Source organism: Carlito syrichta, unplaced genomic scaffold (genome assembly GCF_000164805.1).
Source record: "Carlito syrichta isolate Samal-C Ts95f unplaced genomic scaffold, Tarsius_syrichta-2.0.1 Scaffold138808, whole genome shotgun sequence".
In the NCBI taxonomy this organism is placed as follows: Eukaryota; Metazoa; Chordata; class Mammalia; order Primates; family Tarsiidae; genus Carlito; species Carlito syrichta.
This window is the reverse complement of record NW_007082904.1, coordinates 248,798-263,855: the sequence shown is the minus strand read 5'-3', so window position 1 is coordinate 263,855 and position 15,058 is coordinate 248,798. Positions and strand designations below refer to the sequence as shown.

Sequence of the window (15,058 nt, the reverse complement as noted above, 5' to 3'; positions counted from 1 at the left end):
TTCTGTAGGTCTCAGCTTTCAATAACATAATTTTGGCATGGTTCTTTGATCAATTGATTATTGGTAATTTGATTCATGAATGTCTGTCTCTCTCCCCACACACTGGATATGAGCTCCATGAAAGTAAGGAATACATTGGTTTTGTTAACCTTTGTGGTTCATTTTTAGCACAGTATTTAATCAGTCACATCCAGTTGACACAATTTAGAAAGATATGAGAGAGGAAATGTGGGGGAGGAAAAGAAGGAAGGTCCAGGAGACCCCGAGGGACTTCTGCTAGGGTGTGTGGGTTTAAGGTGCCTGTATCACCAGGAGGAGATGAGACCAGAAGGTAGCCGGCGCTATGTGTCAGGTGAGAGGTCCAGGCTGGATGTGGAGGGTGAAGGGCTGAGAAGGGGCTGTGTGGTGTGGTGGTTAGGCACATGGACCCTGGTCCTAGAAGGAAGGGGACAGTGCCTTGTCGCAAGAAGAGAGGGTCACGAGGGAAATTAAAAAATAAAAATAAAAAAAACCACCATGGGAACCTAGCGGCAGCCCCTGGCTGTTTCTGACAAAACCACTGAGCAAAAAAAGAAAAACCAGGTCTCCTGGCAGGATGGCACGAGTCCCTGGTAGATAGGGCTGCTGCGGGCAGAGGAGTCCTCTCTGTGCCCTGGGACCCCGCCTCCGCCCTCGAGCACCTCCCGGTGCGGGCTGGGGCGTGTGGAGGGCGCAGTGTGAGATGCGCAGGCCTGGGCGGATAAGGGGCGGTGGCGTGGGCTGGAGGGAGACACAAAGCCTGCAACCGCGCGGCCTGGAGCAAGGCGGGGGTCCCAGCGATGAATGGGTTCGGCCGGGCCAATCCGAGGGCAGGATTGAAGGCCGCGAGAGAAGGCGGCCAATAGGATCCCGGGTGCGGCGGCGGGGGGCGGAGGTGGAGCCAATCAGCTGTAAGGACTCGCTGGGGGCGGGGCCGCGCGGACTTTCAAATCGTCTGGGGGCAACCAGGAGCAGCTGTGCTTTGGTGTCGGGATCGGCGCTGGTGGTATCGGGTGAGGGCCGGCGGGGACGTAGTGGGGTTCGGTTCAGGGAGGGAGGGAACTTCGCAGGGGAGCGGGGAAGAGGGGTGGCAATCTGGGTATTGCACCCGGGGCGTCTGGGTATTGCGAGGGTCCGTTCCAAATCCGGGCACCAGGTGGGAAGGCTAGGGTTTGGGCGGACGCGCGTATGAGCTGGGCGAGCTTGTGAAGAAGCCGCTAATCATATCCTGGGCCCAGTGCTGAGGCTCGACGAGGGTCCTGACCCTGCCTTCCTCCCCACGGCAGGCAGAGGGCGGAAAGGAGGCTAGAATGAAAAGACAGCTATTTTTGAAACTTGAAGCTTGGAACAGCAGAAATGTTGCTGGCCTCGACCCCTCTTCCAGAAAGCATCCTCCTTCCCGCACGCGCAGTTGCCGAGTGCCCCCGCCCTTCCCCGGCTCCATTCCATCTCTTCCCCTGTGCCCGAGATCCCTGTGCAGCCTGGGAATGGAGGTGGGAATGCATTGCTGACCTGCCTTCTGACCTCCTCCCCAGGGTCTAGTGGACAGAGAAGATTCTTGGCCAAACAGATGGCTTCTCGGTGGCAGGGCATGGGGGCCTCCATGCACCTGAGATCTCTCCAGGACCAGGAGCAGCTGGAGGACAGCAAGGCACTGCAGCCTGTGGTTAGCCATCAAGAAACTTCCACTGGGGCCCTGGGCTCCTTATGCAGACAGTTCCAAAGGAGGCTACCTCTGAGGGCCGTCAACCTCAACCTCAGAGCAGGCCCCTCCTGGAAGCGCCTGGAAACCCCAGAGCCAGGGCAGCAGGGCCTCCACGCTGCAGCTCGCTCAGCTAAAAGCGCCTTAGGTGCCATGTCCCAGGTAATAATGACAATATTAACCATTTATATTTGGAGGGCTTCCTTAGTACCGGACAATCCCTATGTATGTGGACTCCATGAAGATGGAGGGCTTCGGTTGGTTCATTGCTGTTTCCCCAGCACCTCAAGTAGTTCCTGGCACATAGTAGGTGCCCAGCAAATAGTTGGATGAGTGAATGAAGGCATGTCATGGAGGAAACAGATATTCATGGTACGAGGTGAAGAGCTGCATTGTGGTAGGAAACTGCATGCTAACGGTGCCAGCGGCACACCAAATGCAAGTTTAGTCGGCAAAGGCTTCCCAGAGGAAGTGACTCCACAGAGTTCACCCAGGAAAGGGGAAGTACAAGGGGTGTATAAAACAAGTGAAATAGTGTAAGTCCAGGTCTAGAGCTAAGGGAAAGCAAGATGCTGAAGAGAGCTGGCAGGAATGCAGCCTGGGCATGGCCAGAGGTCAGAGAGCAAGATGGAGCAGGGAGAAGGGTGTGAAGGTGTTCAGACTCTCCCGGGATAGATTGGAACTTGGGAGGGAAGGATTCTAAACACTGTGGGAAGTCTGGTCAAATTAGCATATTAGAACTTGTTAAGTTCCTGGATGGAAGAGGTATTGGAAACAGATGTGCTCCCAAGGGATCCTAGCCCCTGGGCTTGCAGGGGAGTCAACTTCAAGAGCTGCAGAGATGGTTGGTTTGAGGAGATTTGGTGTCAGAGGAGATGTCTGGCAGGAAGGGAGAGTGTTCTTGATGTCTCATTGGGAGTTCTGAAAATGTAGGAAGAAGGTAGGAGTTTCTGGATCCTTTGCAGAAAGGTCTCTAAACCAAATGTTAAGCCTTTCCTTTTTTTTGAGACAGTGTCTCGCTCTGTCACCCAGGCTGGAGTGTGGGAACATGATCACAGCTCACTACAGCCTCAGCTACCTGGACTCAAGCAATCCTCCCTCCTCAGCCTCCCAAAGTAGTGGGGACTACAGGCATTCACCACTATGCCTGGCTATTTTTTTGGTTTTCTATTTTTTGTAGAGATGAAGTGTTGCTATGCTGCTCAGCCTGGTCTCAAACTACTGGCCTCAAGCAATCTTCTCACCTCAGCCTTCCAAGGTGCCAGGTTTAAAGGCGTGAGACACCACACCTAACTCACCTAGCTCAGTTAGGCCTTGTCTGGAAGAGCCTTTTGATTGTTTTCACCACTCTCAGGGAACAAAGAAATGAAGTGAATCTTGCCTAAGATTACAGTACTCATCAAATGTAACAAGGTTTGTTCCAGCCCCTGGACTCTGGTTTATCAAGGCAAAGAGAGTCCAGCCAATGAAAACAAACCTTCACAGCCATCACCCAGATGATGTGAAAGGACCAAGAGTTAGGGCTCGGTCCTATGAGCAGCAAGGAGCCATAGACGGGTTTTGAGCAGTTGATTGTCATGATCAGGACTGCCCTTTAGAAGGATCTCTGTGGACCAGTGTAGAGGATGGATAGAGTGAGAAAAGACCAGAAGCAGGAAGACAGAGGCTCTCCTGTTGTCCAAGGGGGTGGCCTACTCTTCTCTGGGCCTTCTTGAGTCTCTGGGTCAATCTGTATCTGGAAAGAGGGTTTAGACTTAGACAAACAGAGACTCTATGACCTGCTGCTGGCTGCTGCAGTAATATCTGGGGCTTCTGAGCTGGGACCCTGCAGTAGATTCATCCCACATGGAGTCGTTCACATGCCTCACCCTTGAGACTATACATAGCCTATATATGTGGCACAGGTGCTGGGCCTAGGGTTTTGAGGTATGGCCTGGGGATGAGTAGCTCACCCTTCATTTTGTATGTGCTAACCTTTCCATGTGCCCACCACAGAGAATCCAGGAGTCCTGCCAAAGTGGCACCAAGTGGCTGGTGGAAACCCAGGTGAAAGCCAGGAGGAAGAGAGGGGCACAGAGGGGCAGCAGCTCGCCAACTCACCATGTGAGCCAGAAGAGCACCCGGCTGTCTGGAGCCGCCCCTGCCCACTCAGCCACAGACCCCTGGGAGAGGGAGCATCACCGCCCCTCTGCCCAGATGGGCCCACATGTCCACTCGCTACGGCGCTCGAGGAGGGAGGCTGCCGTCCGGAGCCCCTGTTCCTCCACAGAACCCCTCTGCTCTCCCAGGCAAGTGGGAGACTGCCTCTCCCCAGGGGTGGTGGGCTTTTAAGCCCAGGCACCATTCCCTTTCCCTGACCCCCCAGACACTAGCTGGTCCCCAGAGGGCTCTGAGCACCTTCTGTGGCTACCTGGAGCCAGGAGCACTCTGAGCTGCGTCACATCCATGTTCTGGCCAGCTCTACCTCCAGAGCTAGTAGACTTGAGAAAGTCCTTCAGGCTTTAGTGTCCCCATCTGTAAAAGGAAGAGGTGTGCTTAGCTCTGACTGGATCACACTCATCTGAGGTTCCTGCTGAGCCCAAAAGCAAGTTTTGAAGCCTCTCAATAGCTGAGGCTCAGTTTCTAAGTGGGGAACTGCAGGGCTCACCTGTCTGCAAAATAACTTCCCATGACCTTGGCTTTGTAGACCTTGAATGCTCTGTTCTCTGCCAGGTGCTCCAAGTCACTCTGATGTTACTTCCTGGAGCGAGGGTCTGGGTTGAGGCATTCTCAGTCCACCAGGGTCATCTGGGCCTGTAAGACCAAGCCCCAGTGCTATGTCAGAAGGGGCTTCTGCTGCACGTTTCCAGCTAATCACACCAAATGTATGGCTTTTCCTTTTGTCCAGCGAGTCTGACAGTGACCTTGAGCCTGTGGGAGTAGGGATTCAGCATCTCCAGAAGTTGTCCCAAGAGCTGGATGAAGCCATTATGGCTGAAGAGAGGTGAGCTGACATCCCAGGTTTCAAAGTGAAATGGCCTGGAGGGTCCCCTGAGCCATCTTTGTAGACAGGCAGCCGATTCTGGCCCTGACCCACTCTGTGACTCTGTCCAGTCCCTTCCCCTCTGTGGGCCTCAATCTCCCTCATCTCAAGCACAAGAAGGGATGAAAGACCTGGATTAGGGTGACAGTAAAGAATGCACCCTGATGTGAGTGGTCCTCTGGATCTTGGGCTCGTTTATTTGCCCAGCACCTGGAACCTCAGATGTGACCAGGTAGCTGGTTCCTGAAAAACCTACCCTTTCTCTAATTCTCTCCATGGCTCCTCTATGCCCTGCCTTCACACAGAATTGGGAAAAGCAACATAGTTGTTAAGAAGTTCCTGGTCTGTCTGCTCAGTACCCTATCCTGGGGGCAGGGCCTCAGTTCTGGATCTGCCCTGACTTGGGGTCGTTTCCCCAATTGTATAATGGCCACGATGGGCTCTTAGGCAGGGCCCGACCAGCTCTGACACATGTGGAGAGGCCATGTTCCCACCACATTTCCAGATCTGGTCTTGCCTAGCCCAGAATGGGAGGACCCCCTCAGAGTCCACAGCACCCAGTGGCATTAATCCCTCCCCCTTCTCTCTAGTGGTGACATGACCGTCTCTCTCATTCATGACTGAGGACAGTTCCTGCAGGTAATGCCCTCCTCCCAAGCATCTTTCTCAGTGTCCTTCTCCTCACGCATAAGCATATATGTGTACTTGTTAAAGAAATGAGTCTTTTCTGAAAAAACCCACGGAGCTGATGAGCACCACACAGTAGGAAGTGTCCAAGTCTTCCTGCTCAGATCCAGAGCCACTAACCACATTGACCTCATCACTAACTGAGCATGCCGGACCCCACATAGCTAGAGTCACCTTTCAGCCCCCCATTTAGTGGGGAAAGTGATCATGTCCCCACTTCCCCTGCCTTGAGTACAATGAGGGGCACAAAGGGAGCTCTGTCTTGCAGGAAACAAGCCCCATCTGTCCACCAAGCTTCATACCCAGGATGCCTGTGCTTCCCATGAGCTTCCTGGAGAGAGTCCCCAGGAGTCATCAACACCCTTAAGCCACTGCTAACAAGGACCTGACTAACAAGGGGCCCAGAGCTGCTCCAGCCACATCTGGACCCATCAGTGACCACCTGCCACAGCCTAAGAGTGACTTGGGGAGACCTTGGACAGGTGGGGGAAGCTGTTCTTTGAGCTCCCCCAGGTGACCCTTGGGCTTAGAAACTCATCCCACACTTGAACCTTGTAGTTGCTCACCTACATGGTGACATGCTGGCACCAGAGACATTTGAGAGCTCTGAGCTGTGTACCCAGAAGCAGAGGCTTTGGGGAGTCATCCAAGGACTCACTCATCTCCTGTGTTTCCGGCTCCAAGTCTCTTGGGGACCCAGCTCCCATCCGTGCTTCCAGCACCAAGGCCCCAAAAGAAGGCATAGGAGATATTTCCAGGCTGAGGACCCTGGCTCTCGGTTACCTATTTACATGCTCAGCACAGGGCACTGGGCGTGCCAGGATGGGTAGCACTATTCAAGAGCCCTTTGTAAATTATTTAAGAAATCTGCTTTGTCATTTTATTAGAAAGAAACCAGTGTGTGGCTTTCCTTAATAGCATTGCTTTTTCATAATAAAGACTGCACTTGGCATCTGTTCTCTTCCACCATCCCCCACCCCACCCCCACCCTGTACCACTCTGGGCAATAGGTTTGTGGTTTGGGACCTGGCTTTGTTCCCTCAACCACCTCTGCCCGGAACCAGCCTGCCCCTCACCCCAGCTCACACAGAACATGAGTAAAGTATTCTCAATTGAATTCAGAACAAAGCATATTTTAAAGGCAAATAAGGTTTTTATTTAAGTGACAACATTTGAGAGTTAAAAACCAGCTCACATCAAAATCAAAACCAGTTGTAAAAATCTTTTAACTCCATAGTGCTGTTTTTGTCTTGTTAGAAATCTGATATCTTACATTTTCTTTTCTAACGGATTTTGTACAAGGCAGCCATAAGGAATATAATAAACTTTTTTTCACCACAGAACCATCCATCACAGATAATACTGAAAGTTACACACTTAGGGACAGTCAGACCGTGGACAAGGTCAGACTGGCTGCCACCACCAAGTAAACAAATAGAAAAGGACAGTGGGGTCCAAGGGTGGAGGTCCCTGTGCAAGAGCTGCCCTCCTCTGGCCTGCCGCTCCTGTGGTCCCGAGAAGGTGGAATCAAACTGATTTTCCTCCCAACTGCCCTGTTGTTTTCTCAGTGAGAAGAGCAGAACCCAGGCCAGGCCTCAGTGCTTGGGCTTAACCCTAAATGATTTTCAAGAAAGTTCCCCCAAGCCTAAAGGAAAGGAAAGAGGGAATGTTTCTTTTGGCTTAGCCAAAGAGAATAGGTTTGTTTCCAGGGCACTTGGCACACAAACCCCCAGGGCTCAGTGGGAAAGTTGGTTGTTTAAGGCGGGGTCAGCTGTGAGGCTCCTCCCTGGGCAGGGCACCCCTCCCAGGCAGGGCTGCACCTGGGCTGGGCTGGTTGGGAGAGTGTCCATTGGAGATGGGCACCACCTTCAGACCTGCCCCCAGGCCCAGCTTTCATTAAAGGTTGGTGCCGTGTTCTATCTGCAGGACAGGTATGGGCTCCAACATAGTAAAAATAGAGTGAAAAATCATGAGATCCAGCTCCCCCTCTTTTGGAGAGCCCACTGATCATCTCTGGAATCCTGGGGTTCAAACACGTTTGTTTGCTGTAGCCCAGCACCAGGCAGGAGGGCCCTTCACCCCAGTGCATGAAAGGAGCCTACTGTTTAAAAAATATTTTGTAGGGCCTAAGGGAAGAGTTGAGATATTTAGGAAAAACCCATGTTTCTGGAAGAGCAGGCCCAGGCTAAGAACACACCCTGAACCCCCAGTAGGGCAAGCGGTGGAAGAAGGTGGTAGGCAAGCCCTCGGCCAGACAGCCGCCAGATTGGGAAGAACAAACATGCCACGCAAGAAACAAGGAGCTTTGGTCAGGCGGGAAGATCTGTGTTCCAGCTGCTGGAGAGCAGGCATACCAGGAGCTAGAGGGAGTCTCTAGAAACAGCTGGATTGGGGGTCACAGAACTACTCCAGGAGAGGCAGCGGCATCCCCTCCAGAGAACAACACGACTTGGCGCTTTTTGTTTTCTCCAACTTAACTGGACAGACACAACTGAACAAACCACTAGTATAGAAAGTGCATATGGGCTACACAGTTGCCATGAAAGCAGTATTGAAACGTAAGTTGTCTCACCACTAAACGAACTACACGTACACACATTCTCACACACACCGACTACAGCTCCAGGGGCATTGTGTTCACAAGATCTCACTGTACACCATCAGCGTCTCACATGTGCGCCATCAAAGCCTCAATCTGGGGCTCCAGAAAGGAAGGGGTGGTGGCCCTCCTGCTGGGTCCTGTGTCCCGGCTCTGAGCCCCAGAGCCACAGAACCCTTGGTCACTTTGATTCCAGATTTCCTGGGAATCCTGGCTCGCACTCTCTTCCTTTTCTTTCTGTCTCTGTTTCTGTCTCTCTTTCTCTCTCTTGCTCCTAGCCTGGAGTTCTCAGAAAGGGAGGAAGGACTCTAACTGGGGCAAAGTATCTCACACTAATTACTTTCTCATTTGAGAGTAATACATCAGTGACTTCTGCACAAAAGGAGTCGGTGGAGTTTCTGAGAGTCAGATAAAGTCTGCCCAAGTTTAATTCAGGGTATTTTGGGGAAGGATTGGGGTTGAGGTGGCTATGCCACATCAGCTGGTGCCTATGCAGAGCCAAGAACAGTGACATTTTAAAGGGGGATGGGCTTGTGTGAATCTCCAGGAGGCAGGACCAGAGAGGGAGCTGAGGCTGATCTGCACCCCTCCCCAGCAGACTCACCAGCAGTGCCGGAGATGAGGATGCAGTGCTGAAAGTGGATCAGAGGAGCTGGCATACTGCAGAAAAGACATTTCTAGTGGAGAGAGCAGGGATGGGGGCTGGAAGCCCAGACCTCTCCAGCCCCTGGAGGGCACCCAGTTTGCCAGGTGATTCACAACGGTGGTGCCAGCCGCCCCCACCAGCAGCGCCATCAGCTGCATGGGAGCTGCAAGAGGTAGACATTGAGCAGAAGCGACACTGAGCTGACACAGGTGCCTGCTGTGTATACAGCTGTCTGGGCCCTGGGGCAGCCTGGCTGAAAGAGCTGGGCCCTGCCTCAGCGACAGTCCACAGGGGCTCAGAGGCAACCTGGGCAACCCCACACAACAGTGTGGGCCTGGGCTGGGAGCAGGGGGAAGGTACAGGAGACCAATGCCCAGGTCAGGGCTCAGCAGCAGGAGGGCCTGGGCAGGCTTTGAGGGGCCCAGGAGAGCCAAGCCCTGCCAACCTCAGGGGACTGCCCAGGAGGTTACGGGCACACACCAAGTGGCCGGGGGAAGGGAAAAGAAACAACAGTTGGAGCCAAAATTCCATGAACCCCCAGAGCCTGGAATCTCAGCTCTATGCCTTCCAGGAGCCACAATGGAGAAACCAGTCTGAACAGAACTGGAGGAGGGAAGCGCCAGATCCCTACTCTTTGAGAGGGTGGGGGAGTCCTGTCCCTGGGACACCCCATTTGGGCATCAGTGCGAGACAAACCTGCCGCAACTCCCCAGGGAGTAGGATCCCTTTCCAGCCCCTCAGAGGGACTTCCTTTGAGGCAGTGGGACAACTGCTCCCTCCCAGCCCACCCAGAACTCCTATCCCAGGCTGTATGGAAGGTGTGAGTCACCGGACATTCTGAGGGAAACTTAGGCCTGAAAAGGCTCAGGGGGCAGAAGTGCCCCACAGCCTGGGAGTCAGAAACTCGCGCCAGTCTCAGCTGGGGGAGCCCTCCAATGACAGAAGGAAAGCAGGGCCCAGAGAGGATGCGCAAGGGCTCAAGGGCTCCCAGCCAGCCCAGCTGGCCAGAACCTGGGCTGCAGCCTCACAGGGAGGGCACAAGGCAGGGCTCCAGGAAGAGGAACGCCTGGCTCAAGGGCCACAGGAGAATGGTGAGGATACTGAAGACAAGAAGGGGGGGGGAAATGGACAGCTGCAGGACAGACCGTCAGCACCAGACCCCGACCCGAGGGCTGTGGAGAGAGACCGCATACGTGAGGATGGGCCCAGGGGACGTCCTCTCACTCCCAGAAAGTGGCCAGTTTGCCATAAGAGAGCCAACCCCAAAATGGTGACCCAGAACGCCTCAGAGAGGGCAGGCACAAATGCCACTCGCGCCTCCACAAGACAGCCAAGCAGCTGCACCTGCCAGCGGTGGGTGGTCCCCGGGCCTTCCTGGCATTGCTGTGCAGCCTGGGGACTCAGAGGGTGGCCTCCTTTGCCCAAACACTCCGGCTCCGGGCAGGATGACACAAACATTTAACCCTGACTTGGGTTCACCGTCACAGGCACGGGGAGGCGGCAGCAGCTGCACCGAGACCCCCCGGCTCTCACCCCGTCGCAGCTCAGGGAACCCCCCAAGGCCAGGCAGGGCCCCTCCCCGCTCTGGTCGGACACTGCTGGACAGACACGGGAGGGAAATAGCAGGAAAACGCCTGTGTCGGGGAGAGGGCCGTCCCTCCCATCCCCGCAGGCCGCCCAGGTGAGCCCCTCTGCTCTGAGCACAGCCCAGCCCTCAGGGCACTGACTCGAACTTGGGGGGCCCGCGCGCCCAGCTGAGCGCGGGCAGCGGCCGCTCGTGGTCCTTGTCGGACTCGGGCTGGCTCTGGGCCCGCTCGGGCTTGGGGTTGGCGGCGGGCGGGTCGGGCTGCTGCACCGACATGGTCCTGCGCAGGTGGTTGCGCTTCCTCAGGAACTCCGGCTGCGCGTGCAGCCCGAAGCTGCCCTTGCGCAGGATCATGCGCGAGTTGTTCTTCTTGGGGCGCGAGCGGTGGCCGGCCTCCAGCGCCGCCAGGTGTGCGGCATAGCCCTCGCTCAGGAACTGCGGAGGGCACGGGCGTCAGGCCAGCGGGCGGGGCGGGTCCCTCCTGATCCTGCCCCACAGCATCGCCATTCCCCCGAGCACCCTACGGGGGCGCTCCAGCTTCTCTGAGGAACCGCGGAAAAGCGAGAGCTCACGACGGTTCCTGGCCCCCGACCCAGATCCTTCTTGTCGCCACCCTCGCCCCCCTCCACCCCCAGCTTTGGGCAACGGCCCCTCTTTCTCTGTCCCCGTAGGTCACACCAGAGTTCCCCAGGGTCCTTGATGGGAGTGAAGCATCCATCCTTGTCACTGTCACTAGGATCCCACCATCACCCGGCCTCTACCATGTAACTTCGTCACCGTTCTGACCCCTGCGACTGCTCTTCTTGCCCACCCTTCCTGCTCTGTCCTCAGAACTAGCTTCTCAAGGTGCGGTTCATGGACCAGCCGCATCCGCACCACCTGGCCTCGTGTTGGGCAGATCTCAGGGCTCTTCCCAGGCCTGTGAAAGCGGAATCTGCTTCAACAAGATTCCCAGGTGATGCTTAAGAGTTTGAGAAGTGAGAAGAGGCTCTGGAGTCCCCCACTCTGGGGTGGCCCCATCTTCTGACCCGCCACCTGCTGGTCACTCTTAGGCACCCCTCACTTGACACGCCCTGGTCACACAAGCCAGAAGCCAAGGCACTGTCCTTGGTTTTTCCTTCCTTTCATCCCACACCTCTGATCTGTGCATTACAAAATCCAATCCACCCCACCTCAGAAATTATTCTCAGACCTTTTCTCCACTTTCTCTCCAACTCCCTCTGCTTCCCTCCTGTTCCTCTGGCCCACCTTCTGCCTGCAACCCGAGGGACCTTTCTGAATCACACACTCTGACAACTCAGAGGACAGAGTCCCAGCTGAGCAAGGCACACAGGCCATCTTGTCTGCACTGGCTGCCCCAGCCCCTGTCTCCCCTCCCTGCCCACATCACACACAACCAAGTTGAGTCACTGGCAGTTCCCAGAATATACATCTTCCCTGTTACCTCCCGACCTTGGCTTTGGCTGCTGCCTCTGCCACAAATGCTCCTTCCAGTCTTGGGCCCTTCTTGGATCATCCCTTCAAGCTCCCCAAAGTTAACCCTGCCCCGGAGTCTGGGTAAGCTGCTCCTCTCTAGAGCCCCTTGTTTTTCTGTGTTCCCCATCCTCTATCGTGGTATTTGCCACACCACACTGTCACTGACTGCAAATGTTTCAATGTCCCCCCACTAGACTGGATGACATTACATCTGACTCCAATGGGGGTTCTCCCATGTACCTAATACGGGGCCTGGCCCAAGGCAGGCACCCAGTTGTGTTTGTTGAATGAATGAATGAACAAATGAAGGAATGAACAAATGAACTATTGAATGAACAAACAAATGAACTACCTACTCCCCCCACTTCTTTCTCTGGTCCCGCATTCCCCGCCCCCAGCCCAGCCTCCACCCACCTGGCATTGGGTTTGGTACTTCTTGGTGGGCCGGCCCACAATGAAGATCTGGGAGGCTGGGAGTCCCAGCACACTGTAGACAGAGATGTCCTTGGTGGAGCCATACGCAGCACTGATTTTGATGAAGCACTGAAACACAGGGCATCTCATGGAGGGAGAGGGAGGCCCCATTTACCTCCCCAGGAAGGCGTTCTCAGCCAAACTCAGGAAGCCCATGCTTGGAGACCCTTTATCTGTCGGACACCAAGCCATGGGTTTACCTTGTGTCAGAAACAAACTCCCGGGTGGTTGCCCCTCCCCTCCCCACGCCCCAAGCCTGAACCAGGGCTCTGCCTGGTTAATAGTCACAGCCATACCGTGTACTGACCCCTTTCCAAGCAGTACTCTGTGTAGGCTACACAACAATGAGGCAAAGTGTTCTTTTGTGGATAAGGAAATTGAGTTGCCAGTTTAGGCATCTCAGGGCCAGGACTGGAGGCCAGTTCAGTCTGGCCCCTGACCCCATGCTGTCCCCACCTCACCTGACTGTGGTTCAGCATTCACCCATCGCCTCTTGCTGGCTGGTCCCCAGAAGCCTCAATGCAGTTCAGAGAACTGCCCAAGATCCTCCTTGCTCCAGATCATCCCTTGCCCACCCATCCCACCCATCAGATGAAACTATGTCCTCCTGTGAGGCACTCACCTCCCAGCCGCCCCTTACTGTGTTCCACCCCCTCGGGGGCATCTTCTTTTTTCCCACTCACCCTCCTCCCAAGTCACCAGAGACCTCAGTCCTGGGTCATGGCTTTCGTTCTTCCTGAGCCCCATCGTTGCTGGGATGACTTCCTGTCCACGTGGGAGACCTCCCACCTCCCACCTCAGCTCACGGCTTCTCGCCTCTTTCATGTCAGTGGTGTCACTTCGGACTGGACCCAGAACCTCCTCCTCCTGCATTCTCACTCTGACTGGGGCTTCTGCCTCCCACATCTCGGCTGGTTCCTTGTCCTGCTCTCAGGAGCGCAGTGCAGCCTCTTCTCACTCCTCCCCTTTGTCCAAGAGATGCCACCTCTCCTGTGGCTTCACTGAGCTGCCTCATGTGTTAGGCTCCCAGCCCCACTTCCATCCCAGACCACTCCCCTGAGCCACATCACGCCCCATGGCTGTATCAGCCTTGATATATCACGCCCCATGGCTCCACAGCTCAATTCATCATCCTTCAGCCTGATCCTCCTCCTGAGTCCCCTCTCATTTTATCTACTTATTCATTTACTAACATTTATTAAGTGCCTACTGTGTGGCATCATTACTCCAAATGTAGGAGCTATATTACTGGTGAACAGAGCAGGCACAGACGCTGCCTCCATGGAGACCATGGCAGGTGAGTAGTACCTCGATCCTCCCTGGTCACCCAACATGGGAATCTGGAAGCTCCTCTCTCCATTCTTCATTGAGTCCTGACAATTCCACCTCCTGATTCTCGTACCTGTCTGTGCCTTTCTCTCCTTCCCATGGTCAGCACCTGGATTCTGGTCCTCCTGTCTTTTGCTTGGGTCACGGACCCTAACTGGCCTCCCTGCCTCTCATTTCTCCTGCCAATCTGTTCTTTATGCAGCCGCCAAAGGGATCTTTCTATAAGCCAAATTAGATGCTGCCATTCCCCTGCTTTAGACTCTTCCATGGCTCCTCCATGGCCCTCAGCAGAGAGTTCATGGTCTTGGCCTGGTTTCCAAGGTTTTCAAGGCCTACCAAGCTTGGGCCCCTGATGACCTCTGTGGCCTCAAACTCCCACTTGTCCTGGGTCTGACCTTTCCTGAACATATCTCCATACTGGATGCCTGCAGTTCTGAGAACAACCCACAGTCTTTCCTGCTCCTATGCCTTTACACATGCTGTTTCATTGTCTACCTGACAGATTCATACTGATGCTTCAAAATTCAGCCCAGAGCCTTTCCTGGCTGTCAGCCACACTTAAGTCCTTTCTCCTGTTTGCCAATAGGGCCTTTTTAAACCATACATCAGTAATTGTCAATTTACATGTCTTTCTTCCTCTAGATCAGGGATTGGCAGACTTTTTCTGTGAAAGGCTAAATAGTAAATATTTTAGGCTTTGCACTCTGTCACAACGACTTGATTCTGCTGTTGTAGTGCAAAAACAACCATAGACAACACATCAACAGATGAGCTTGGCTGTGTTCCCATTAAACTTGCAATTTATAGTCACTGAAATTTGAATTTCGGATCATTCTCACACGAAAATGATATGAAATATTATTCTTCTTTTGATTTTTCCCCTCACCATTTGAAAGTGTAAAAATCATTCTTAGCTCCCAGGGCATATAAAAACAGGCTGTGGACTGGATTTGGCCATCATCGCTCTAGACCAGTGATTCTCAACATTGCATCAGAATCCCCCAAGGGCTCCTAAAAAGTTTGCTGAGCCCCTCCCCAGAGTTTCTGATTGAGCAGGTCTAAGGTGGAGCCAGAGGATTTGCATGCCTAAAGAGTTCCCAGGTGCTGCTCCTCATACTGCCCCCCGACCCACACAGTAAGAGTGTGGTCCACATGTGTCCTATCTGTCTCTGGGAAGCCCCACTGAGCACAGAGTGAGGAAGACAGTGGGCACTCAAATGTCTGTTGAATGAATAACCCAATGTAGGGACTATAGTCAGGAGATAAAGGATGAAAGTCTGACTCAGATCTTCAGCAAGCCTCCCCCTTTGTCATCTGTCAATGAACTTATTAATACCTACCTCTCAGGGTTGTTAAAGGCCCCAGTGAGAGCCTTGGGAATGTGCTTTACAAGGCCCCACCCAGCTTGAGGGAGATGGAGAGGAGAGCTAGGATGGTTGTAGTCTCATCGCCCCACCCCCATAAGGGCCTGCCTCGGAGCCCCGGTCCCGCCAGAGTGTGGTGGAAGCCCTACCCCCAGC

At 54.2% G+C, this 15,058-nt stretch overlaps 2 protein-coding genes across 2 annotated transcripts in view; one reads left to right on the top strand and one right to left on the bottom strand.

The window, feature by feature from the left end:
- The first annotated feature begins 965 nt into the window (after window positions 1-965).
- PIMREG (PICALM interacting mitotic regulator) lies at window positions 966-5,973 on the top strand. The gene is made up of 6 exons (XM_008049884.2): window positions 966-1,031; window positions 1,554-1,882; window positions 3,716-4,008; window positions 4,608-4,703; window positions 5,333-5,381; window positions 5,698-5,973. Exons 2-5 carry the CDS (start codon window positions 1,589-1,591, stop codon window positions 5,364-5,366), a joined length of 717 nt encoding a protein of 238 aa, XP_008048075.1. The 5' UTR covers window positions 966-1,031; window positions 1,554-1,588; the 3' UTR covers window positions 5,367-5,381; window positions 5,698-5,973.
- A 589-nt stretch (window positions 5,974-6,562) lies between these two features.
- PITPNM3 (PITPNM family member 3) overlaps window positions 6,563-15,058 on the bottom strand; it is a 75,802-nt gene continuing 67,306 nt past the window's right edge. The window contains exons 19-20 of the mRNA XM_008049885.2: window positions 12,150-12,278; window positions 6,563-10,694 (exon numbers count right to left, since the gene is read on the bottom strand). Of these exons, the coding sequence (XP_008048076.2) occupies window positions 10,389-10,694; window positions 12,150-12,278 (435 nt within the window). The 3' untranslated portion in view covers window positions 6,563-10,388. The remainder of the gene's footprint in view (window positions 10,695-12,149; window positions 12,279-15,058) is intronic.

Excerpts from the sequence above, each read along its gene's own strand:
- PIMREG (XM_008049884.2), top strand. The coding sequence starts at position 1,589 with ATGGCTTCTCGGTGGCAGGGCATGGGGGCCTCCATGCACCTGAGATCT. Across the intron at positions 1,883-3,715 it reads CCTTAGGTGCCATGTCCCAG|AGAATCCAGGAGTCCTGCCA; the intron begins GTAATAATGACA and ends TGCCCACCACAG. Across the intron at positions 4,009-4,607 it reads GAACCCCTCTGCTCTCCCAG|CGAGTCTGACAGTGACCTTG; the intron begins GCAAGTGGGAGA and ends CCTTTTGTCCAG.